This window comes from Melitaea cinxia, chromosome 16, assembly GCF_905220565.1.
Source record: "Melitaea cinxia chromosome 16, ilMelCinx1.1, whole genome shotgun sequence".
Taxonomy (NCBI): domain Eukaryota; kingdom Metazoa; phylum Arthropoda; class Insecta; order Lepidoptera; family Nymphalidae; genus Melitaea; species Melitaea cinxia.
Window position 1 is genome coordinate 10,910,818 of NC_059409.1, and position 27,768 is coordinate 10,938,585.

At 35.9% G+C, this 27,768-nt stretch overlaps 1 protein-coding gene across 1 annotated transcript; it reads left to right on the plus strand.

Annotated features, from left to right (window-relative positions):
• The first annotated feature begins 227 nt into the window (after positions 1-227).
• LOC123660798 lies at positions 228-27,313 on the plus strand. The gene is made up of 14 exons (XM_045595834.1): positions 228-5,658; positions 5,746-6,232; positions 6,630-6,733; positions 6,810-6,911; positions 7,824-7,899; positions 8,642-8,792; positions 11,192-11,424; positions 15,241-15,467; positions 16,233-16,368; positions 17,562-17,727; positions 21,124-21,312; positions 21,714-21,915; positions 25,260-25,369; positions 26,844-27,313. The coding sequence occupies exons 1-14, from the start codon at positions 734-736 to the stop codon at positions 27,044-27,046; spliced, it is 7,311 nt and encodes a 2,436-aa protein (XP_045451790.1). The 5' UTR covers positions 228-733; the 3' UTR covers positions 27,047-27,313.
• Positions 27,314-27,768: the final 455 nt, after the last annotated feature.

Consider the following 27,768-nt stretch of genomic DNA (forward strand, 5'->3'; position numbering starts at 1 on the left):
ATAGTAACCGACCGTTAACAGCAGTATTTTTAGTACGATATCCAGATTAGGTTATGAGATTTGGTCTGTTTGATTACCCAATAAACAGGTTTAATAATTAAGTTAAATTATGTGAATGCGTTTATTAAAAAAAAATGTCAATAAAGTTTCTCTTATCATAACTTATTTGATTTAAAAAGAATAAACTTTTGAAACTAAATATGTGAATACAATGTTTTGTTGCCATACGAAATATTTTTGTCTACTCTCAAATAACTATTATCCTACTCGTTTTACCACATGTCGAAACGCATATTTATTACTCTTTTACAAGCTAAAAGCTCAAGTGGAGCGATCTATGGGCTTCTTGCAGTTTACCAACACGACAATGGCCGAATTGTCCGTATAAGATATTTTTTATTGGCTCATACATCTAAACCTGCCATGTCTTTGGTTTTAAAAATGGCGTATACAAGCTTTTTGTTTGCCGGTTTACGCTGTTGAATGATTAGTTTGCGAGACCCTGTGCGTAATTGAACGACACGTTAACGTGAATATGAGAATAAAGTACATGTGTAGATACAATAATCCACACCATGGATCCGTGAACATATTTTTTTAGCGTTATGGTGAATTAGAATGGTGCCTGTGGTTTGTCAAGCTCGCACGTCGACAGGTTACCCGTTTGAAACGTAAATATCATCTAGCGGGCGTTTTATATTTCAGATATGACAGCGTCGCAAAATAGTAGATAATGGAGAGTTCCGAAGACGATGCGGGCGCCGCGACGAACGCTTCCCGCCGTGTATCGGCGCGGGAAAAGGACGTTGGACAGATTGAGGACGTCAATGCAACTAGTAGTTTACAGCAGGACTCATCTGAACCAAGAACATCATGTGAAACTCCCGCAATGTCGGAAGAAAATTTCGATGGAGACAGCGTTCCGTCTCCGTCGACGCAAGATGTCAACACAAGCACAGAAGCGATTTTGGATATGATAGACGAGATCGTAGACGGACCCGGAGCACCGAAGCGTTTACCTTTATCCCTGGAAAACGATACCGACAGCAGATTTGCCGGTGGGGGAGAGTCCACTATAAGTGTAGATATTATAAACAGTGATGACAGTTCATTAAAATCACAAAATGCAGCCCCTGCCACAAGTGCCAAAATCGAAGAAGAACAAAGTTTAAAATCAAATTCGTCTAATGATCTGACATCTCAAAGTGAAAATTTGGCAGACGTAAAAGTGGATTGTGCTGAGTTGCGACAAACAAGTTCATCCGTACTCGCTAGTAATGACTTGGAAGTGTCAATTGATACTCAAAAAGACACAGTATCATGTTCAGAAGAGCCCCAGGACAGTTCTGTTTTAAATATTCCTTCCAGCAGTGTTGTACAGATTGTTCAAAGTGTTGCAGAAACTGAGAGTTCACCTTGTGAAAGGACAGTGAAAAGTGTGACGTCTAGTGATAATAAAGACAATGTTATTGTAGAAAGTGCTGAATCAACGTCAAGTGACAATAGTATTAGTGAGGGAAGAGTCCCTGTAGTGGAGTCTTTAACAAGATCACCATTGCGACGTAGACTTGTGCGTCCCTTGCCTAATAGGCCAGATTCTACTGTGTCATCCACGGCAGACTCAAGTATTAATGTTCACACATCTGAACAGGCAAGTGAATCTATAATTAAAGATGTATCTAGCTCTTCGGATGCTGTGCCCTCTGTACATGGTAATATTAAGCCAGAAGAGATTAGAAGTGTAAGTGAAATTAGTATCTGCAAAGCAGAAACATCGAGAGGTCCTACTAAAAAAGTTAAGCTTATTAGACAAAAAATTATTCCCCAAACAAGTAATACTCAGACTGATCAAAAAAGTGATACACTAAAGCAAACGCAGGCACAAACCGATCAATGTCAATCAACATCCTCTGAGACCTCAGTTATTTCTACGGAGTCTTCTGATAAGCCTGAGATAGAGGTGAAGCCATTAGAAACAAATATTTCTTGTGATAAAATTTCTGAAAATGTACCTAACAAATCACCTGAATGGGCACAAGAAATATTGCCAGAAAGCACAAAAGAGACACCTCAAAACACCGAAAAAACAAAAGAATGCATTACTCACATGGACGCAGTACCCGAAAAAGATAGTTTAGAAAATGAGCATAGATTATCACCCTTAAATCTTAATCTTACTGCTACAAATGCTCCAGAACCTACTGAATCAAATAGTAAAGAAATAGAAAATATTGTTAATGATGATTCCATTGTAAATTTAGGTGAAACTGATGAATTAAAACAAGTACCAAAATTGACAATTAAATTGAGTAATAAACATACAGAAGAAATCAAACCTCCTGTACCAAAACTCACAATAAAGCCTATAAAGCCTCCATTAGAATACAACAGTGAATCAGATGTTAAGGAACAAATACCTCATGTAACTAAGCTAAATATTAAACCTTTGACTAGACAACCAGAAAAAATAAATGAGATACATCGAAAATCCAGCAGTAGTGAAATATCAGAATCTGAGTATTCTGAAAATGATGAGAGTACTAGTACGTCAGACCATGCATCCGCATCAGATCAAGGATCATCAGAAATAGTGCCCAAAGTAACAATAAAACTTGGAAAACCAGGTACTGAATCTGAGGGTCAATTTTACACAGAGAAAAATGTACCAAAACTTACCATAAAAGCGGTACAGAATTGTGAGCTTCAAGAGCAAATGTCTCCAACAAAATTGAAGGTCATTTTGAGTCAATCAGAAGATACACATATTGATAAAGTACCAAAATTAACTATCAAGACATTAGCTAAAAGTGAGAGTCAACCACTTAGTCCAAAACTGATAATAAAACCCATTAAACCTCCTGATGAAAAGGAAATAGAAAGTGGTGTTGAAAATACCCAATCTCCTGATGTACCGAAGCTAAAAATTTCAACAGAGACTATCTCAACAAGCATTGAAGGTAAAGATCTAGGCCATATACCTAAAATAACAATCAAGCCAATATCTAAACCTGAAACTGATGTTACTAAGAGTAAAAAATTGACACCTTATGAAAACATTGAGCAGCATATTCCTGTTGTGACAAAGTTAAATATTAAGCCTGTAGTAAAACATTCTGACAATACTTCATTATCTGAGGGCTTGGAAGAAAAAGTTCCTGTAGTTTCAAAATTAAATATTAAACCTATAATAAAACCTAAGGATAGCGAAATTGATTGTAGTAAAGATGATGTACCTAAGATTACAAAATTGAATATTAAGCCCATAAAAAGCCCTGAAACAAATTCTGAAGAAAAAGACTGTGATGTTTTAAAAACTGATGTAGATGAAAATAGTATACCTGTTATTACTAAACTTAATATTAAGCCTATTATTAAGCCATTACATGAAGATTCTCTAAAGGATATCGAAAATCAATCATCTGAAACAGGAAACTCAAGTGATGATAATGCTGATCAAATACCTATAGTTACAAAAATTAATATTAAGCCTATATTTAAACCAAATGATGTGGAAGAGTCAGGACCAAGCATTAAAAAGGAAGAAAATATTCCAGTAATTACTAAATTAAATATTAAGCCAATAATTAAGCCTGACGAAAACATATCTCCTCAGTCGCCTAAGAAAGAAATCTCAAAAGTTACTTCTACAACAAGTAATATAACAAAACTAAATATAAAACCTGTAATTAAGCCTGAAGAAACAAAAGAAAAAGAGTCACCAATATCAAATGAAGTTGAAGAAACTCCTGCAAAAAATCCACCAATAGTAATGAAAATAAACAGAAAATCAGTTGTGAATGAAAGTCAATATAGTATTGATAAGAAAAGTGATCATGAACATTGTAATAACATTAGCAGCTTAGCTCCTGCTGTTTCCAAAATTAATATAAAACCTACTAAATACACCAATATGGAACCATCAGAACAAGCAAATGTTGAGTTCAAAGAGCCTGATGTAAATTATAAATTAACATCAAGTAATAGTGAATCAAAAGAAGACTCTACAAATCAGAATTCCTTAGAAAAATCTCAAATAAAGGAGAACTGTGTAACTGCTTTGCAAAAAGATGATGAAAATATGTCTTGTACTAAAGTACAAGTTTTATCAACACTATTAAGCGACAGTACACCTGTGACAGAATCAATATCAGATCCGATTTTACAAAAAGAAAAAATATCTCATGCTGATTTTTCCTCTTACAAAGAGATACTACATTCTAATGTAACTTCTGAGAATGAGCGTACAGACAGGAACACATATGAAGAAGCAACTAACTTCCAATCAGATTTAGTCTCAATGGCAAATATATCAAGTGATAAAACAAAACAAAAGAACATGCCTCCAAGACAAAATTGTACATTACTTAAAAAATTACTTGAAACAAGGAAAGATAAAAGTTTGGATGGGGAAGTAGGAAATAAAATAAATACTACAAAGTTTCCTTCACCACTTATTATAGACCCACCTAAATCACCATCCAAAAATGTGAATGTTAAAAGCGATCTACTCATAGAAAGAACAAAGCTAGAAATTAAAAACGATACACCTGATTGCTCCCAAACAAAAGAAATAAAAATAAATGATGTAAGTTCAAGTTTACCACCTTTAAAAGTTCGTTCTATGCAAGAGTTGTGTAAAGAAGCGAATGAAAATGTTACAAAACCTCTTGAAATAAATATTTCTGATAAAATTTCACATCAAAGTCCAGATCAAGACTCTCCTAGAATAATATTAAAAATTAACAAAACTGATCAAGGAGCATCTGCAAAAATTATCACTGAAGAAACAAAAAAATCTGAAGTGCAATATTCACCTGAAAACACTCATGAAACAAATAATGATGCACATCAAAGAAAAAATCTTATTAACACCAGAAGAAAACCTCATACAGATACTCCAATGCCGATGGGTAAAAGATTGAGAAGTTCAAGAGTTTTACAAACTTCAGATAAGTCTCCAATTGCACGTAGAAACATGGGTAAAAGACCTTCAACGACTGAAACAAGTTCTCCACAAAGTAATGAATCAGAATTGTCTGTTTTAGAGACAAAGAAATTAAAACTTGGTCAACTGCTGTCTAATAAATCTTTGACAATCACACCCGTGGTTTCAAAAGCATCTGCAGTTTCAGCACCTGTGAAACCCTTAGAAATAAAGCAAGGGGGCAGAAATCATTCACTTTTAAACAATGAAAATTGTGCAAAAAATGGAAGCTCTAAATTACATAACATTTTAACAAATTTACAAGCAAAGCAATTACAAACTATGCCTTTTACTGATCATAACCATTCTGAAAATAATCAAAGTCTGAGCCCCGATTTAATGTCAAGTACTTCAACTTGCAGTCCAGACTTGGTATCTGACAGTGTGTCAAACGAAAAGAGTAGACCTGAGGTACAAATGATTTTTAATGATAACTCTGAATCTCGAGATTTTAATATAGGGACAGAAGAAACAGTTCGGGATCCCCTAGAAGTTGATAATGTTAAACCCAATGACATCATACATGACATTCCTAAACCTGTAGAAATGACGCCTCAGCCCAAAAAGCGTGGACGACCACGAAAAATACCAGTTTCAGAAGGCGCGAAAACGGCCATCAGTCTGCCTGCCACGGCACTTGAAGAACGACCGCAGCGATCACTTCGATTGTCAAGGTACTACATAATTTATTTACACTATTGTTGTTTTAAAAATTAAAATATTTTCAACATTATTTAATATACTAAAATTCCAATTTAAAGGGATCGTCCGGTTATACTGGTGAAACCGAGAGGCAGGGGCCGAGGGAGAGGCCGCCGACTCGACACAGAAGCGAATCCGGCCCCGCTCGCCGAGCCCGTCGTGGATACTGCCAACAAGTTTTTTGTCGACCAAAAGCCAGAGGAAGAAATAGATCCGACGAGCTCGCGTATTAAGTTGCCACGCATGACGGAGGCGCTCGACAAAATGCCCTCAATGTGCTCGACGCCCCTGACGAGTAGGGGGCGAAATTCCTCGACGGATTTACAGCTTTTCGGTAGCAGTCCAGATATTAAAGTCGTTCTGGAGACGACGCTTCCGAAAATGGAGGATCCGTTTTTGAAATCGCCCGAAATGATAAGCGAAACGAGAGGTCGAGGGAGCAGAGGCGGCCGGGGCAGCCGCGGGGGAAGAGGACGCGCGCCCGCTCGCAGCCCGCGCGGGCGCGGCCGGGGCCGGGGCGGGGGCCGGGGCGCGATGTACATGAAGGTGATCTTTGTACATTATTCTTTTTCACTTAAAGCCAAGCAGTAACAGCACTGCTTTTTTTTCTCCAATGAAGTAATAGCTTAATCCATTATAATACTCTACTGGGTTAATAATCATACATTCAGTAATTCGGTTTCAGAATTTCTCTCGAAACATAAAGGTTTTCATATGATTTGTTTCTTCGTCGTTGTCGAAACGCTACGAATTTTAAAATAAATTTTATCTCTTAAAAACGTAACAGGGCTGGACTAAATGTTATCTTGCAATCACATGGACTTAATTTTAACCACTGCTCATTAAGTCTTATTAGGATTAATCATTTTGTAGAACATAGTTCCAATTATCTGTATGCGTACGTAAGTATATGTGTAAAAATGAATAACTTAATCTTTTACAGGAAACTATGGGTATTTATGGAAGGGTGTGTGGTCCTGCAACTACCACTGTTCAGTTATTTGAGGAGGAAACTTGCATGATGGACGACAACGCTACTCCCGCTAAGTAAGTAATAATAATAACTGTACTTACCTTTATTTCATTATATCAGATAAATAATAAAATAATACTATATTTGCAGACCTTCCCATTTGTTAGACGAAGACTCTCAAAGTTCTGTAAAAAGTTTAACCAATGATAGTAACAAAATGAGGAAGTCAAAATTTGCAGATTTGTTTGATAGGTAAGAAAAAGTTTGAATACTTAGAAACAAATACATTTATAGATGTTTTGTTATCTATATTACATATAATAAAATGGTAGGAAAGTCAAAACTGTACATTGAATATTTTTTTTTAAGAATACTTGGTGTGTAGTCTACAATCGATACCGGAGCCAAAAATATAATTTTTAGAATTTTTGTCTGTATGTATGTCCGGGATAAACTCAAAAAGTACTGCATGGATTTACTTTTTTTTTTTTTTTTATGTCACTAGGTTGGTAAACAAGTGTACGGCTCACCTGATGGTAAGCGATTACCGTAGCTTATAGACGCCTGCAATACCAGAAGCATCGCAAGTGCGTTACCGACCTAATCCCCAATCCCCCCAGGAGCTCTGGTCACTTTACTCACCAACAGGAACACAATACTGCTTGAAAACAGTACTATTTTGCTGTGATATTCTGTAAGGTCGAGGTACTACCCCAGTCGGGCTGCTCCATATTTTGAACAGGAAATTCCTGCTGTGCCCTACCTCAGTTAAAATTTGGCACTTCAAATTTGGCACGAATATTATATAATATTATTAAGAAGTCGGGTTACATAGGCTACATATTATCACGCTATCACCTACGGGAAACAAGCAGTGAACCTTTATTTCTTCAACACATTCTGTAAAAACGTGTAATCTAACGACGCATATTTGAATGTTGTTGTTATTATGTTAATAACCATGCTATATAAGCTAGCTTCACACTATAAATAAAGACTACATTATATTTAGTATCAGCATTGCACCCGTGCGAAACCGGGGCGGGTCGCTAGTATTATAATATGTTACAAATTTCAATGAATTTAATGTATAGGTTGACCTATATGTCTACTAGCATAATTTATTGAGTAATTATTATACATGCTACTAATTATTATTTACAGTAGTAAAGTATGGACTGCTGCAGACGTTAAAGAATACACATGGCCACCACCTGAAAAATCTGAAAGAGAACATCAGGTAAAATAATTTCACAGATGTCTGTACATTGTATTAGAAAAAGTATTATAGTGATGTATTCATAAATAAATAGTAGTACTATTTGATGCCACAAATAAAACTATGTATAAATAAATACACAATGCGGCATAGGCAAACTATAATACCTTTTTTTCTTATAAATGATTTTTTTTTATAAACACTGACAGAATTAGAATACATATATTCAATCAGGTAATTAATAACCTAACCAGTAGAAAATTTATAGTGATATATGATATTTGTTCATTATTATAAAATCAATCAAATAAGCATTGTACTAATACATATTTATCGCCAATGAACAGAACAAAATAAGACAAGCAAACAGCTGCTATTATTCATCACAAGTGTGTCAAAATTTTCTAATTATTTACTTTTTCAAGTATATGGTTAGTATAGTTTGCAAAATGTTGTTTATATTTCCTACTACCTGCTGGGACAGACTTCGTTCTGTCTCAAGTTAATAGTAGAAATTATTTTTTTAAATTGTTTTTTTTTTTTTTGTATTAATAAAACCTTCCGTGGCCTTAAGGATCATACAAAAAAATAAATTAGCCAGATTGGTCGAGCCATTCTCGAGTTATGAGCTTAGCAACATTCATTTCTATTTATATATAAGATATAATATTATTATAAGATCATTACAATACATATTCCCTAAACAAACTTTTTGCTTTATCATTTGTACAGATTAATTTATGATAAACTTTATAATTGTCAGGTAATGATGATACAAGAACAAGTAGCAATGTTCCTTGGTGTTAAAAGTTTCAAAAGACGTTACCCTGAGTTAAAACGGCGGACAATCACTGGAGAAGAGAGGGACTATGTTCTTAGTAAAGGATTAGTCACGGAAGCTCTCTGTGACCTCGGTTAGTAATGTACCTGTATTTTATATGAAAAGTCGATTTAATTACATAATATCATAATTGTATACTGTCACTAAATTAGATAACCCTCGCGCTTAGTTCTTTTTTATGGTTATCGTTCCTTCTTTGCATAGCTTGATATTGAGTTACCAGTTAGATTAGTATGTAATCTGCAGCAATATAAATACTTTGTAATATCTAACATGAAAGAATTATTTAAATTTGGTTTGTTTTTAAATAAAATAATAAATTTAGACTTTAATTTTATTATACAGAATATAAAAAATATCATGTGGCTTGTAAAAAAAAAAGAAATAAAATATGAAAAAAAAAGAAAAAGATTTACATCATTCATTTTGTTTGATTATTTCACAATTTTATTGTTATTGCTAATGTCATTGCGTGAACAAACTGCTTGTTTGTCAATTTGTTTCCTTTTTTGCTAATAGTCACAGGTTCGATCCCTGTATATATATATAAGCAATCTCTAGATAGACAAAATAATGTTTGATTTTGTTATCTTGGTGTGTTTATGTTACGTGTTTTGTAAACATAATGTTTTAGTTGTTTATAATACTTTTATGAAATGTACTTCTATCAACTAGATTAATAGTTTTAATATTATCATTATAATTTAACAAAGGAAAGATAAAAAGTGAAATATAATGAAATTTGTAAAAAAGGCACTGTTATTAACAATTAAATTGATTTTTGTCTACACTATCACTATTTTGGTTTGTATTATAAGTATATAAGTAATTAATAATTATCAAATTTAATATTATAAAGCTGAAGAATTTTTTTGATCACTCTAATCTCAGGAGTTACTTGTTCGAGTTGAAAAAATTCTATTTTTGTTGGAGAGTCAGTCCATTTACCCAAGAAGACTTAGGCTATATAATAATAGGTCGGGAAGTCTTTTCGTATTTTCTAGTAAAAAGTTGCAATAAAATGTTATTGGTTGTATTGTTTGTAACTGGCTGGATTTGATACCATAAAAAAGTGACATTTTAAAAATGCAATTAAAAATTAAAAAACAGTTTCTCACCACTTTTCAATTGTTTTTCTGTCCGCCAAAATGAGTGAACCCAAAAAATCGAAAAAATTCGGTTTAAAGTGTTAAAGTTTTACTTTAAAAAAGGGTGACTCAAACAGCGGATTTTTTTTCGACGTTTATTGATCTTATGCTGTGTCAGTGAGAGTAGTACGAAATTGATGTAAGCGTTTTCAGTCAGGAAATTTGCATGTTAAAAATTAATTTCGCTTCGGTCGCCCAGTTAGGGATAAACTTGATGACATTTTTGCAAAAGTGGAGTTAAGTGAGTACGATATAGCTAAAGATCTGAGAATTGACCATAAAACATTTTTGACCCATTTGAAAAGGGCTGGCTATACAAAAAAGCTCCATATATGGGTGCCACATGAACTCATTGAAAAAGACCTAATGTACTCATTTGCGATGTACTCATTTGCGATGTACTCATTTGCGATTTTCTTATAAGGCGTAAATGATATCTAGCCATTTTTGAAGAGACTGATCACTGGTGACGAAAAGTGGATCACCTACGATAAGAATGTATGAAAGAGATCGTAGTCAAAGGTCAGTCAACCTGCACAGACTATTGCGAAATCCGGGTTGACACCCAATAGGGCGATCTTGAATGTATCGTAGGATTGGTAGCCCATCATTTATTATGAGCTTTTACCTGTCAACAGCTGATGAGATTTAAGCAAGAAATTGAGAATTAGCGGCCAGACTTGATCAACAGAAAAAGTCTTTCATCACGACAACGCCCGACCACATACGTCTTTAGCCACTCAACAAAAATTGAGAGAGTTTGACTAGAAGTCTTAATGCATCCACCATATAGTCCCGATCTTGCAACCTCAGATTTCAAATTGTTTCGGTCTCTTCAGAATTATTTAGTCAGTGTAAAGTTAACATCAAGAGAAGACTCAAAATTACGTGTCGTGGTTTTTTAATGAGAAGTCTCAACATTTCTACAGCAACAGAATCCTGTCACTACCTACTATGGGATGGCTGCAAGATATCGAATAAAATGGTTCATATAGTATAATTAATGTAAATAAATTATAATAATTAATGTAAATATTCTTTTGCTAAGCGTTGTCGTTTTTTTAACGCGCGACAATGTGAAATCTTTCTTTTAATTTCTATACAAAATACGAAAAAACTCTTTCCCCGACCTAATATTTTAATACGATGTTAACTGAAATTAACGCAGGTGAAAATAACGGGGAAACAGGGCACAGCTAGTAAAAAATAATTAAATTGGTACATTGTTGTATTCATGTAGTATCAAAGTACAGTCAAACATCTTGCTGTATGTAAATAACTTTAGAAACAAGTAATATAAGCACCATTTATTCATATTTCTCAGGTATAACCGCAGTGGATGCCAGTGAGGTGCTAGACATCATGCTTTCCGACTACCCGCACAAGTATGAAGAGTTCAGGTGTCATCAGCGGGAGAGGCAACTCGCTGAACCAGTCGTAGAGGAAATTGAAGAAACAAAGGCTGAAGTTAAAGTGGAAAAGGTGGAAAGTAAGGAGCAAAAAGTTGTTGAACAAAAACTTGAACCACCAAAAGTTGATCCAGAGAAGACAAGACAGGTATGTTATTATATCTTCGATTCAGCTTCTGTTTATTTTGTTTGTATGTTGTATTCGAAAATTGTTACAGTAGGAGACTCGAGACATTTTAGCATAAGTTTGAGTCATTTGACCTGATTATATTTAAGCTATGATGTATAATTGTGTTTGCTGGAAAACGAAAAAAAAAAACCGACTACAATTACATCGACAAGTAATACAACATAGGTAGACAAAAAATAGTCAAGTATAAACGCATTATCAAAGGTTACTCCTAAAGTTGTAATTAGATCTCGATGAAATTTAAATGTGACCACATGATAACATCAGCTTTTGATTAAATTAAAAATCATCAAAATCGGTAAACCCAGTAAAAAGTTATGCGGAGTCTCGAGGCTTTCCCTCGATTTCTCTGGGAACCCATCATCAGATCCTGGTTTCCTTATCATGGTACCACATTTAGAATATCTCCTTTCTAACAAAAAAAAAGAATTATCAACATCGGTTCATATACAACGGAGTTATCCCCGAACATACATTAAAAATATATTTATATACGGTCGAATTGAGTAACCTTCTTTTTTGAAGTCGGTTAAAAATATTCTTAAAATAGCTTTGGCCTTAAAATTGGTGTTCTAAAAAAAATAATTGTACAATATGTCTGCCTACTCACGAGAAGACAGTCTCGCTATCATATTATAATATATTTTTAACCGACTTCCAAAAAAGGAGGAGGTTCTCAATTCGACTGTATTTTTTTTTATGTATGTTACATCAGAACTTTTGACTGGGTGGAGCGATTTCGACAAATTTTCTTTTAATCGAAAGGTGGTGTGTGCCAATTGGTCCCATTTAAATTTATTTGAGATCTAACAACTACTTTTCGAGCTATATCTAATAATGCGTTTTTACTTGACGCTTTTTTCGTTGACCTGCGTTGTATTATACCGCATAACTTTCTACTGGATGTATCGATTTGAATAATTCTTTTTTTGTTAGAAAGGGGATATACCTAGTTTAGTACCATGATATGGAAACCAGGATCTGATGATGGGATCCTAGAGAAATCGAGGGAAACTCTTGAAAATCCGCAATAACTTTTTACTGGGTGTACCGATTTTGATAATTCTTTTTTTGTTGGACTGGGGATATCCCTAGTTTGGTACCATGATAAGGAAACCAGGATCTGATGATGGGATCTCAGAGAAATCGAGGGAAACTTTCAAAAATCCGCAATAACTTTTTACTGGGTGTACCGATTTTAGTAATTTTTAATTTAATCGAAAGCTGAGGTTTGTCATGTGGTCACAAATAAATTTTATTGAGATCTGATAACTACTTTTTGAGTAATCTTTGATAACGCGCAGTTACTTGAGTATTTTTTCGTCGATCTACATTGTATTACTCGTCGATGTAATTGAAGTCGGTTTTTTTTCGTTTGCGAGCAAACACAATTATTTCTATAACAGTATTATTAAAAATAGGATAAGAAGATTAATCAACACATATATTTTGATTAACAGAATATATACAACAATAAGGAGTCGTATATTACTTATATAATACGAGTATAAGTAATATATACAGTTTGTTATTATACTTTTCTCTTTCTAATAATGACGTTTGTTTGCATAATAATAGTGTAAACAATATGTCTGATTTACCTTGTCTGCGCTTTAAGATTTACAAGTCTTATTACGAAATGTCGATGTAAATAAAAAGAAGTTCTTTTATTACAACTAAATAAAAGGAAAAATGTGTGTCAATTAGTAACATGACTTTTGATTACATATTAAAAATCTTTTTAACAAATTAAACGTTTACCTGTTTATTTTATATTTGGGAAACAAACAGTATCAGTACTATGTATCAATAGTATGAAGTATTCGGTCATTCAACAAAATAATATATTAAATGTCTTTTTTTTTGTAGTGATCAATTATATAAAATATAAAATCGATGTTAGTATTTTTCATTATAAATTTGTTTTGTTTGGAAATAAATATATTTGTAATAAGTAAATGATATTAGTGATGTGCCGGATCGTCAAAAATGTATATCTGCGGATACGGATCCGAATACGGATATTTAGTGTCAAGATCCGCGGATACGGATACGGATCTTTATTTACTCACTCAATCGGTGTCAGTGCGTGACCTTAGAAATATAGTTGATGTCACGCCTGTCGCAACGACGTGCAGGACTAGGGTTGCCAGATCGAAATACCCTATTATCGGGAGAAAAAACAATTTTTCGGAATATTGGGACTTTGGTCGGGAGAAACAAAAATAAAACTAAATTAAAGTTCATATATAATATATTTAAAAAAAAACAAACAACATTTAACGTTATTATTACATCGTCCGCTGCCGATACAATCGTCTATATAAATAAATACTAAAAAAAAAAAACAGAAAATTGTTCTTCTCATTACATAATATATTATCATGTTATCAAGAATCAACGAAATTGAATAATGTTATTTATTGGAACGAAGTTCCTTACGGCAGGCTTAACATTTGGCTGGGCGACCGAACTGAAAAAAATGTGATAACCGTAAGAAAAATATATAACGGAAGTGACGTAATATCAGTCACACGACTGTATAATATGACATTTATAAAACTAAAATATTACTAGTAAACTTTTTTAAAATTATTTATGTAATTTTTTACTGTTGAAAAAAATAAATAAAGACACTTGTTTTTTTATTTCACTTAATAGTTTGAATTATTATTATTATTTTGTTTGATTTATTTTATTTTACAGTATTTGTTCAATTAGAAATTCAAAATATTTTTTTTTTCAAATTGAATATTAATAAAAGATCCGTAAAAGAACCGCGAGAAAAGTGCCGGATACGGATCTCATTTTTCCTTGATAAGATATGCTAATTTTCATTTCACATATTGTCTGCAAGGTAAAAAAATGGTCACTTAAACTTTTATCTCGTTTCCGATCGTTTCCGATGCGATCGAAGTCAAAGTGACAAATAGACGACTCTGTTGTAGTTTTTGTTTGTTTTGTGTTATTGAGAAACATTTATAAATAGTGAGTTACGTTTGCGACAGACAGAAGATCGAAAAAAACCGAAATTATTTTAAAACTAACTTTATTAATATTTTAATTAAAACAATTTAAGCCTATAAACGATGATTCCACTTCGATATGGGAATATGGAATGATCGCTTTTACAAAAATAATAATTAAAACTCAATCCGTGGGAACATTACGCCGTTGCTGTATTGACACTTTTATTCAGTAAATATAAATTGAATGAAATGCAACGTAGACAATCCCCATATGATAGTTCTATGTAATTAGTGTTAGCAGTTAGTGTAAAAGAAAATGATGTTAATAGTTTTGTGTAAATTTAAAAGCTAAATACATATGATATTATCTAATTTTTTTATATTATTTACGCTAAAAGGCTTTAGGAGACACATACAAAAACGCGAAATGATATCGTAGAATTATTTAGAGTAGTAACTTTACTTAAACATTATTTACTTTTACATTTTATTTTTGTACTCAACAAAACTATTATCTCTTTATGTGTAAAGCGATTTCCACCCACTCGCCGAGCGCTCAATATCCGTACGAACCGATACTTGTAGCAAGAAGTGATTGCAAAAAAGCGTTTACTTCCGCTCTCGGAAAGAAGTTGTTGTGTTCGCTGGCTCTTCGGTCGAGGGTATGTGTATGTGTGTGTGTACGAGTTGTGATGAGATTGACATGTGTGTGTTGGACATGACGGGGCTCGTCGGTGGAGTGTGCGTGAGCTGCGCTGAGTGATGAGTTTGATATATATATATATGTGTGTGTGTGTGTGTGTAGGACATGGCGGCGGCCGCAGTGGCGTCGGCGAGCGAGTGGAACGCGCGGCTGAACGCGATGCGGCGGCCGGCGTGCGCGGACTTGCAGTCGCTGGCGGTGCAGCGCCGGCGCGCGCCGCCGCCGCCGCCGCGCCTGCGCGTGCGCCCGCCCGCCGGCTTCTACCCGCACGCGCTGCTGCCCGGCCAGTACGCGCACGCCTACCGCCAGTACGCGCCGCAACACCTCAGGTACACCTACGAATATATAAGCGACTTCAAAGAAGGTGGATGTACTCAATTTTACGGCACTTTTTATATATTATGTGTTGTGTTCCTGTGGTGAGTAAGGTGGCCACGGCTCCTGGGGAGGATAGGAGGTTGGGTCGGCGACGCGCTTGCGATACTTTTGTATTGCAGGCGTCCATAGTCTAAGTCTACGGTAACCGCTTACCACGGGTACACGACACTACTTGAGAGGAGTGTGATCTTCTGTAAGGTTTAGACACATCCCCACTCGAGTTGCTTAACATTTGAGCAGAATATTCCCTGCTGTTCCCTATATATTTACTGTCTATAAAAAATTACCAAAAAATAAAAATATAAATTTGTTTGTGAAGAAGAACTTGAATAACACAAGCAAGTTTCTTTTCATCGCTTTTTTCTTGTGCTTGCTATTTTATTACCATTGGCCCATACCTAATCACTTTGGTCCATAGTTTTATACAATTTTGTATAATGATAATGTCACTTCTTAAAATTTTTCGTTAAACATATTTTATTTATCATCACCAGTTTTTATCGGTCAGTGCATTATACAAATGATAATGCTAGACTTTAATTAAACTTGGATTTATTTGTATTTAGACACATATTACAGAGATACAAACAGCAACGGTCAAGATTCCATTTTCTCGGGCGCGCTCCTCATCGACTGGTGACGTCCTATGACAAATAGTGACGTCACATACTCGTAACACAGTAAATGCAAGTATAATATAGGGCCGAGTCTCGCAGGTACTTCCCGCTGAACACGGCGCTGGCGGCGCCGCCGGCGGTCGCGTCGCCTCCGGAGTCCAGCTCGGAGTCGGACGGCGAGTGGGGCAGCAGCTCCTCCTCCGACTGCGACACCGACGCGCTGCGCGGAGCTAAGGTGGGCGAGCGACCGTCGCGCCGCGACCGTGCGGCTTGTAGCCAGTAGAATTGGAACTATTGCCCTATAATGTCTCAGTGCTTGTAGTTACTAGCGTCGATGCGTGCCGCGCAGGGCCAGTTGAGCCTAATATTTTAGTTCACCGATTGTTGATTGCTATATGACAGCAATGACTGCAACATTATTATTGTCGTTCGATTATAGGTTATATACTAGTATATACGATTTAGTAGTAGTTCAGGATTAAAAACATAATAACTCAGTAAACAGTAATTCAGTTAGTTCTCTCAATATCATGTCAAATTTATCTAAAAAAACATTATCATCATCATCATCATTCCAGCCTATTGCAGTCCACTGCTGAACATAGGCCTCCACAAGTTCGCACAAAAAATGCGTGAACTCATGTGTTTTGCCCATAGTCACCACGCTGGGCGGGTTTGTGACCGCAGGACTGGCTTTGTCGCACCGAAGACGCTGCTGCTCGTCTTCGGCCTGTGTTTTTCCAAAGCCAGCAGTTGGATGGTTATCCCGCCATCGGTCGGCTTTTTAAGTTCCAAGGCGGTAGTGGAACCTTGTTATCCCTTAAAAAAAACATACTCTAACATACATCCTTTAACATAAAAAAAAATGCTGCAAGGATCGTCCTTTATTTATTTATTTATTTACACTTTCGCACACTAATACAAGGTTTTAACAGCATAACAAATGAAATATAAAAAATAAAGTTTGCATCAGCTGCAACAGGCGGCCTTATCGCTATTACAGCGATCTCTTCCAGGCAACCTTTGGGCAGAGGACTAAATAAGAAGTGTGGGATAGGGCGCAAAAATGTTATGTAACATACATATGTACATAGTCACAAACGTACATGTACACCACATACATTTACTTACATATACATAATACTTACTTACATATACATACATTCAGATATATACATATACATATATACATACATACACATACATATACATACACATACATACACAAATACATATATATCAATAATAGTAAAAAAAAAAAAAAAAAAAAATCCTTTTTTAGATTATTAAAAAAATCTGCTGATTAAAAGTGCGGACCTCTTTGCTCAAGCTACTATTTTATTTAACGTCGTCAAAAAATCGTTTCAAATTCGAATTAATATAAGTATTTACTGAATTAATCGTGAAAACACCGTACTTTACTTCCAGAGAAAAAAGCTTACGAAGAGCAAGCGCAACAGCCAGGCGGAGGGCTCGACGGCGAGCAAGGAGGACGAGGCGGTGGACACGTGCCGCGTCTGCAAGCTGCGCCTCGAGGCCAACCGCAAGTACACGCACGAGCGCTTCCTCGTCTGCGCCAACTGCAACGCCAAGCGTGAGTACTTCACTCTGCTGCTCATACGAGCCGTCTCCGTACTAGCCGACCCGAGCTAGGTCTGCCTTTCGTCCAGGTTCTCCAAGATTTGGTCCAATTTGGGTCGTAGCGTGCATTTCATATAGGCAGAAAGGCACTGCTTACCTTGGCATGTTACTAATAATGATATATAAAACATGAACATTACATATTTTTGAAAAAGACAAACAATAATTCGATTTAAATCCGCTTCAATTTGAAAAATCCGTCGTCATATATGCGATATCAGCGCTTCGCGCAATCGACAACGGGCCTTCTATGAAACTTCTGCCTACAATCTCTAACAAATGTTAGCAATGACAGTAGGACATAAATATAGTCTTACAATTTTATAATGTCGCGCGTCATATGGAATACGAAAACGGTCTTTTCTGCAACAAGAGTTCAGGTAGGTTTTCCTGCCACGGTTCCCTAAATGATACCATAAAACGAGCTCTTGCCACCATCGACGTTCCTGCTCTTATCGAGCCTACTGGAATTAGTCGCGATGATGGAAAGAGACCTGATGGATTGACGTTGATTCCCTGGGAAAGGGGATGGGCGCTTTTGTGGGACGCAACCTGCGTTGACACACTTGCTCCGTCTCATGTCAGGGAAACAGCCTTAAAAGCGGGAGCCGCAGCGAAAAAGGTGAAACGACTAAACGGCACAAATATTCGTCACTAATTCCAAATTACATCTTTGTGCCGTTTACAGGCGAAACACTTGGACCTTGGAGTAGCAGTGCAAAAAAATTTTAAAATGAGATAACTCCAACACAAGAAGGCTTGTGCATTTTTTGCCCAGAGAATCGACATAGCGATTCAACGGGGTAATGCTGCCAGCATTCTTGGCACAAACGAAAAAAGTATTGTGTTTTTAACAGTGGTCGGTTTAACAATGACAGTAGGCACAGCCTAAGAATAACCTGTCAAATCAAATTGTCTTGAATTCGATACCGTTTATACCAATCATTATGATTTTTGACACGGTCACATAATCGCATCCACCATCCAAATCATTTCACACTTCCACAGTAATATTATGACAATTCACTTTGAATTTTTCGTTTGTGCGTTCTTGTTATTAGTGAACATATTAATATATTAGTGATGGATAGGTTTATATATGAAATATGTAACGGAGATGTGTTTTGATGAAAGTAAATAGTGCATCCAAATTCAACACGTACGATTTTACAGATAAATTAAAAAATCGTTCTTTGTAGGCCCATACCCAGCTTAGATATAAAACAGAAATCTACAAACGGAACAGTAACTAGGAAATTTTGCAATAAATATTATGAAAAATATGTATAGCTTTCAATTGCCACATTTTCGTACTAATATTGGACATCATTCGGTTTTATATAGAATTCTGTCATCCTATAATAATTTATGTCCAAAACTTTGATATTTTCAATTGCTCCTTGGCCGCGGTCAAGAATATTGTCCATAGATTGGTTAAATAGTTTTTAATATTCTGTGATTAGTTTAAGCTGAACATGTCTAAATTGCATGCTGTGTTCACTGTAATACGAATGAACATTGTACACTTTTCAAATTGTTACACACAAAAACCTTTTTTTTTTATAGTGTATCATTCAGTATGTGAACCCAATAAAAGAATATAGCTGGTTAACTGGGAGCGTTCTTATACTAACAAATTATATTGTTTTTCTTTTTTTGCTTGTTATTCGACACATGTTGTTTGACACAAACGAAATTATCAGAGTGCCGGCCTTATGAGGCCACTATGTCTATCCAGTAACTGATTTGTTTGATAAGTTCATAAGTATCAGTTGGTTGCTGTATAAGCTTCTTGGTTGCTGTATATATATCAGTGGCGCTTAAAAGATTCGGCACGAGTTGTATCATATGCCAAAAAAAGCCGGATAAATCAATAAGCATGGTATCCATAGTTAAGTTTATTTTATTTACTGCTGTATGTGTATGCCTGTATTATTAACATAAATGCACTTTACGTGTCCAATAATTTACTTGTCTGTTCTTCAAATTTTCTAAAAGCCTCTATTCTCAACAAAATTGAAATAAATTAGGAATAAATTGCGAGAAAGTAAGTGCAGCGTGGCTGTTCATATTTTTTTTGACTGCCTACCCTGTCTAAAAACTTTATGCACGCCATTGAATTTGGGTAGTCAAATGAGTATTTTAAACAGATATCCATGTAAAACCCATCGTGTTAATGATGATCAATATCTGGGATTTATTTGTAACATTTTAAAAGTTATCAATATTGATTTCTCCTGTTTACGCGAATTTCACTCATTACAATGAAACAACTTTTTCGGATTTCATCGCGGTTTATTCAGTATTTTAGATTCCCGACGTTTCGGATACTTTACAGCAAAACCATGGTCACGGCAGGACTACTAAACTAAAAAACTTAGTAAGCCGCGATAAAATCCGAAAAAGTTGTTTCATTGTAATAAGTTATCAATGTTAACAATTGTGTTTGCTCAGAAACGAAATAAACCAACTTCAATTTACTTAGACAAATAGTAAAATTAGAAGTTAAATACGCATTATCTAATAGAAATAACTTAAACTCCTTGTCTTGTCAGATTTGATGCCATGAATAGCACCAGATTTAGAATAAAAAGGAATCGTCAAAATCAGTATACTCAGTAAAAAGCAATGAGGTAAAAAAAAGAAAATACAGTTGAATTGAGAATTTGTAAACCTCGTTCCGTGTGTCCTTGTGCCGAGTCGGTAAAAAACGGATTATGAGTATGTCGTTTGTGTTTTATTTATTCATTAATTTGAGCTTTCGACCAGTTTAGATCCCCCCCCCCCTAGGTGATATTTAGTAAGATTTACCTGGATCCCTTTCCCTTCCCCTTACGTGATATTGACGCTGAATATAATAGAGATTGACGGGAAATAATAAACTGGTCAAGTATATTGTAGTTAATTTATTTATATTAAATAAAATTCAAAGCAAAAAATAAATGATTTTAGTGATTTGAGATTTATTATAGCTGGCAAAATGAACACTCAAAATATTTTTTTAATATCTGTAATATTTTATATTTTTTGAAGTAGATGTGAGATTTTTGACTAATACCCCCTCGGTGTAAATGAGATTTGGTGAGATTTTATTAGATGTCCCCTCATCAAAAGCGTTTACTTCCGCTTTTAAGCTACAACTTGTGAGCTTAGAAAAGCTATTTAGTGATTCGTGACTTCATAGTTTTGTTCGAGGTTTCATAGTTTTTTTACTCTTACATAATGATAGTATGATATAGGGTATGGACTGGAAAATATCGGTTTTGGTATTATTACTTTGTGATCAGAAATTGTAAATATGTTTATGTAAGTGCAATAACGAATATATGATATGAATGGACGGCCGCAGTGCACCCGTCGTGCGTGGAGCTGGGCCCGGACACGATCCGCAAGGCGCGCGAGTACGCGTGGCAGTGCGCCGAGTGCAAGACGTGCGGCGCCTGCGCGCGCCCCGCCGACGACGACAAGATGCTGTTCTGCGACCTGTGCGACCGCGGCTTCCACATCTACTGCGTGGGCCTGCCCGCCGTGCCCACCGGTCAGTGTGTGTGCACTCTGCTACACATGCTACCCAATTCACTTAATTGACTTTTGTATGTCTTTCTAGTGTATCGATTGTCTCCATACAGATTTCTACATAACTTCGATTAGCATCTTAATAACCTACAGAAATATCGGGGCGTTTGCGCTCGTGTATTGTGTGTGTTTCCGGACTTCAGACACAGGAGAAAATGCTACTGCCGGCCGTTGAATGAGAAGCGCTAATTTATTCATTATTATTATTAAAATAGGCTAATACAGTCATTACTATTTTTTATCTAGTAGAGATCGACGTAAAATCTATTGAAAATTTAACTAAAATCACCACTGTCAAAAACGCTGATGCATTTTACGTTAGAAATGACCTTTGACCTACATTAACTTATTTGTGTGTTACAGGTCGCTGGCACTGCGTGGAGTGCGCCGTGTGCAAGTCGTGCGGCGCGCGCGAGCCGGGCGGGGCGGGCGGCGCGGGCGGGGCGGGCGGGGCGGAGGGCGCCGGCGGGGCGGGCGCGGCCGACGCCGAGTGGCACCACCAGACGCGGCGCGGGCCCGGCGGACACAAGCTCTACTCGCACTCGCTGTGCACGCCCTGCGCCAGGTCTCTATGCCCGCCACGTGACGCTCTAACTGACGCGCTTGACGTGTGACGTGTGACGCGAGTGACGTCGTTCGGCTCGTATTGGCGCGTGTGCGCGTGCATTTGTAAATATGGCTAGTTTGTGTGTGCTCGTGTCGTTGCGACAGGACCCCGAAAAATTTCTCCCGAGTTACACGTCCCTGTAATTTAATGAAAATAGTAATAAAAACACACATTAAAAGCAAGCCCCAATATAACTTGAACCGTCTATATAATACCAGCGTTTTTCTAGCGTGGTTTTCCTCTGACATAACATCGGTGACATAGTAGATGGTTGGTATAGCGTGACTCTATGGCACCAATTTCTATCATAGAAAAAGACTAGGTCTAGGAATATCGAGTACCCGCTACATTAATTTAAATAAGTATCGAAAGAATGGGCACGCTCGAGAATCATAACAATATTATTAATATTGATATTTATACTATGGCTAGTCGTCGAAATCCAGCCTGACAACACTTTAGATGTCTTAATTTGTTTATCAGTTACAGGATAAAGAATAAATGGTAATCAGTAAAATAGTTTGGATCGGTACACTAGTCAGCAGTAGAGCCGTTTTGATTTGAGCTTGGTGAACAAAACTGATTTAATTTTTATGTACGTTTTTCTAATATTTGCAACTATTATAAAAAAAAATGTAATATATAAAAAAAGCCTGTTTCAGGAAATACTAAAATTATCGAGTATTAATTTATCACTTTAATTTTTGTCAGAAATTTGGTTTTCCATTTTTGTTCATCAAGGTTTGAACTGTTTATTTTGAATTATATTGAACTCGAATATTAGTAATTTAATTTTTATAAAATTTGTTGAGCCGAGTGATATCAATATGACCGTCAAATTGCGCAGTTAGAGCTAATGTGTCTGTATTAAGTAGTTGTATAGTGAACCAATATAATCCTTCATACGAAACTATGTGGGGTCGCTATTAAATAGTAACTATAAGTTAATTGAATTAGCAAAGTCTCTTTTAAGTTTATTGTTATGAAAATAACACATAGTCTCGTACGATATAAGCTTATATAAGTTATTTGGCAAAAGATTTTAACAATTTCATTATTGTATTGGAAATTGACATTTTAGCAAAGTTTATTTATTTTAATAATTATTGTTGGAATTTTTTTTGCCATATAAGAATATAAGATGCAAATAATATATAGGTAAATATAATAATATAAATTCAGGAGTCCTATTAAGATCTGACTTCTGAAAGTCCCTTAAGACATAATCCCTTTTAATACTTTTGTGTTATCTCACATTCCGAATTATTAAAATGTTTAACCGAACAAAGCCAAGGGCTGTCATCAATGAAAGATGATGTTTTAGTTAAACATTTAGGTTTATTGTGTAGAAAATCGGGTTATTGAATATATTTTCTATGCCATGTATTATTTATTTTTTTTGGTGTCAAGTATTTACCTTATGATTAATATAATATAATAGGTAGCTATGTATTAACAATGCAAATAACTTCTGCAAAACTAGTAATATTTTGTGGTTCTGGATATATTAACGTGAGATCCACCAAGCACATTTTTTACATAGACGAAGAACAGAACCCCCTTATTAATTAATAATTAAAAATAATAATAATACCTAAAGTTACTCGATATTATTTTTCAAGTAAAATCAAGAGGGGCATCAACAAAACGTGAACCCATAGTTGCATAAACATCGAAGGACGCAGACGAAAAGTACAAAGATTTTTTACCAAATTTTCGATGATTTATGTGTAATTTTGTTTAACTGGTCTTGGTAGACATTGTGTATTCACGTCATTTCATGCGTGTTCAATGTTGACTAACACAAGCTGTCCCATCCCTGTCTCACTCTATACCCGGGGCTCGATTGTTTTAAACTATCGCTATTGACAAAAAATTCCGTCGTTATCGCGTATTGTCATTATGTCATTTTAAACAAAGAAAAAGATTTAAATGACAAAAATATAATTATATTGGTAGTTTTCTTAACGTTGGTAACACTATTATTCACTTTGTTACTGACAACTTGATAGTGATAGTTTTTTTTTACGATAGCGACGGTTTTTAACAACTTCCCCGGTGCTTTGTCTCTGGTATATTGTAGCATTTTGGACCCCGCATAATGTTCTTAATGACCCTAAGCAGCGTTCTTACTCAGCACATCTACTTACTGAATTCTTCTGAATAATTTATATGCCAGAAAAAAATAACTGTAATCACAGATCTACATGACGAAGATAGTTTCTTGTTATGTTCAATAATAAACGAATTCATTGTATTGGAAGGTAGAATTTTGTCAGTAAAAATTGTAATTAATGTTATTATAAAAGGATTATTTAAAGAATTCAGTAATAGTAATAAGTTGCATGCTCTACATCTCTCCATATAAGTTATTTCAATAATTACTTAAGTAAGTAGAGATTGTTTGTACTTTCTATATAAAATAGAAACCTTTTATAGTACTTGAGTTACTGACAGTTTTAACAAACAATCTCTGTAGGTCAGTAAAGAGGGAAATATTATAGTAGTTATTATCTTTATTAATTTTTTTAATTAAGTGTAATTTAAGTACATAATTATGTTATATTGTTACTACAAAATTTGTAACGATATTATGCGCTTACCAACCTACTTTACTGTCCGGTATTCTTTTTATAATTATTGATCATTTAATTCAATCTTTCGATCTAATTGATGCAACAATTTTTTTTTTGTTGTCTTTATTTATTTTTAGTACTTTAGATTTTTACAATGTTGCCTCAATTAATGTTTCCATCATTAGACAATGGATGTCGACATCTCATCAGCCGTTGTACAACCGACTAACTTCATTCCATACTTTTTAAACTAACACCGGGCGTAATATTATCAATATCATTATTGAAGCGATCACTAACTGTTGACTTTGTTACTTGTTTTTCTGGCTCTTTATACTGATTAAAATAATGTTCTTTTCTTTTTTCGAATATTCGTACGTTTAGTAGTGTTTAACATTTGGTTGTTCAACACGTATATGTTGAGTTTTCTTTGTAAAATATATTAATATTCGTCGTATGAGACATCAGTTTCGAACCGTGTCTGAAATTCGACTCTCGCTAGTATCTTTCCGTACTACGAGCTCTATAATCGAAATTCCTCCTGCCACTAGAGCACTTCACCTCTAAAATCGACAACGTAACCCGTGTGTTAAAAGTAAAATAAAACGAGCCATCGGATGAGAAGTAACAAAGTGGAGGCGGCGAGGTCTCGACTGATACTAATGGCGTGTTTCTGTGTTCCGGTGCTTGTGCGCGTACGGTCCGTATGTGTGTGTGCGTACGTAGGGCGTATCGCATCGGTCGCTACTGCCCGCTGTGCGATCGCTCCTTCATCGGGCCCAAGGGGACCATGCAGCTCGTCATTTGTAAGCTCTGCGATAGGCAACTGCATCAAGGTACGTCACGGTAGCGCCGCCCTCACCCTCACCACCCCCACCCCCCGGCGCCCTTGGAAACGATCGAATGTGTTTGACGACCATGCGGGATGACTAACCGCACTCTTAAACCAAAGGTGAAAAAAAGTTGACCAAGCAATTTTTTTTTTTTGACAAACGCGTGAAACATTAAGCTATTAAAAGTGATTAGAAAACCTTGCTAATATTAGATGAAGCGCGTAATGTTTGACAAACTATTTGATCGTTTCCAGGACGTCGTCTTTCCCGGCCGTTATACCCGGCCTCGGGCTAAGCTTTTCTCTTTCGACGGACGCGAGATCACGGCTCCGACCGTTACAAAATGTCGGCTGTGTTCTCGCGTCCGAGCTTTACGCTTCGATTTTAATGCATCCGCATGGTTACATTGATCCATTCTTTATACAGTTTTTTTTTTATCGATTGATATGTACGTTTATATTTTTAAGCTTTACCATATATTTGCTTTTTAAATCTCGATGTCAATGTCGATTTAAATTTCGCCGATCACAGTCTGAATCCGATGAGGTTTCATAAACTCAAGGTCACGACGTAGGAAGCTTAAGTCTCGTGTTAGATTTGTTTAGAATGAAAACATAGGCAAAAGCATGACAAATAAACACAGCAAAAATATATATTTGCCTCGTTAGATGATAGCTGTCTCTGTGAATCGCAACTAGACATTGAGGGCCTAGGACCTTTAAGAAGGTCATATTTTTATAGATTAGTGAGGTTTAATTTACATGTTGCGAAAAACAATGCGAGTGAATATTTGTAATGAAATTGTTCACAATTTAATTCACTTTTTGTCGATTATATAACGTACATGCGCATACATTAAATTTATACGAAAAACTGCACATTGGAAATTTCACTAGCTACGGTTTATCAAGTTTTGCCGTTATACGAATCGACATCAAGGTAATTGTGCTATTTACAGTTTCGTTGAAAAATTTCGCTTCAATTTTTCGTAAATGTAAATCGAATCATAAGCCGATATGTGTGTGCATTGCATTCGATAATGTAAGCGGCGGACGAGTCGAGTGCGGGCTGCCATCACTTATGCCAAAGCGTGACGAAATCGAACTCTTACCTTTGGGTAATATTTAAATTTATTTCGAGGACAAGATAAAACACATTTTCGGATTAATTTAATATTCAAACTTTTATAATCCTATATATTAAATTTTGTATCTTTTCACCCTTCTACATCGAGAAAGAGTGACCTGAGAGAAGGGAGACCTGTGATATATCAGTCTAAATCGATCAATCAATCTCAAAGTTTTCCAATAAAATTGATACGAGTGGGTTTTACTCGAAGCCACGATAATACACGCGTTTCGCTCGGTCAAGTTTGTAAAACGTCGGCCGGGTCGGCGCGCCGCGGTAAGAGATGGCAGCAGTGTCGCGCGAGTCGGCCGCCGCTCGGGCTCGCGAGTGACGGGCGGCGCTGTCGCAGAGTGCGTTAGGCGGACGGGCGCGGCGCTGCACGTGCTGGACTACACGTGCGCCGAGTGCCGGCGCGGCGGCATCACGTCGCGCGCCGCCGCCGTGCGCCTGGCGCCGCGCACCATCGCCACGCTCTTCATGGCCAAGCGCCGCTTCAACAAGTACGCGCACCGCCAGTACCTGCAGAGCCGCCGCAGCGACGACGCCGACTAGGCGACCGCGGCGGCTAGCTGGCCGATCGTACTACTTCAATATTCTTTTTTTTTTTTTTTTGTAAAGTTAGCGAAACCGTGTACGCGTCCCCGTGTTATTTATGTCGAAGGTTAGGAGATCGAATGTGCCGTTCCGTCGCGGGATGATTTCGTAGACTCTGACGTTTATGTGTGTGTGGTTTAAGTGAGGGAGAGTATCTTAATTAGAATGTTTTCTCTGCGAATGATTACTCGAAAACTGGTAAATAAACTGTATATTAAAAAAAAATCTGCCTTTTAATGCATTTGTAATGCAAATTCTGCGTTTAGAGGATTGGCTGATGATGGCACATCGTTACAAAAAATGATCTAAAAAGAAGACAGTGCGCATTTTCTTTTCGATTTATAGGTTAATTATATAGCGTATTGTTAATTTTGCTTAATAAGGTATTTATTTTAGTTATTACTTTTGTATGGATACATCTGTATACAATTTATACCCGATAATCAATATTCATATATATTATGTATTATTATATTCTATATTCGAGAATAAATGAAAAATATGAAAATATTCACTCGAGGGTGAGTGACTGTGATGTCCAAAATAAATTTATTTACTTTACTTATTAATAAAAATTTCAGAATTTATCCGATTCTCCAATAATGATTAATTTTTACTGTTTATAACATTGTTGACTAAAACTATGTTACTAGATTGTTAGGTTTTTTTAAGTTTTATTA

Bases quoted from the DNA above. Each gene is read 5' to 3' on its own strand.
- LOC123660798 (XM_045595834.1), top strand. From the start codon at position 734: ATGGAGAGTTCCGAAGACGATGCGGGCGCCGCGACGAACGCTTCCCGC. The intron at 11,425-15,240 runs GTATGTTATTAT...GTGTGTGTGTAG, and splicing joins ATCCAGAGAAGACAAGACAG to GACATGGCGGCGGCCGCAGT. The intron at 21,313-21,713 runs GTCAGTGTGTGT...TGTGTGTTACAG, and splicing joins CCTGCCCGCCGTGCCCACCG to GTCGCTGGCACTGCGTGGAG.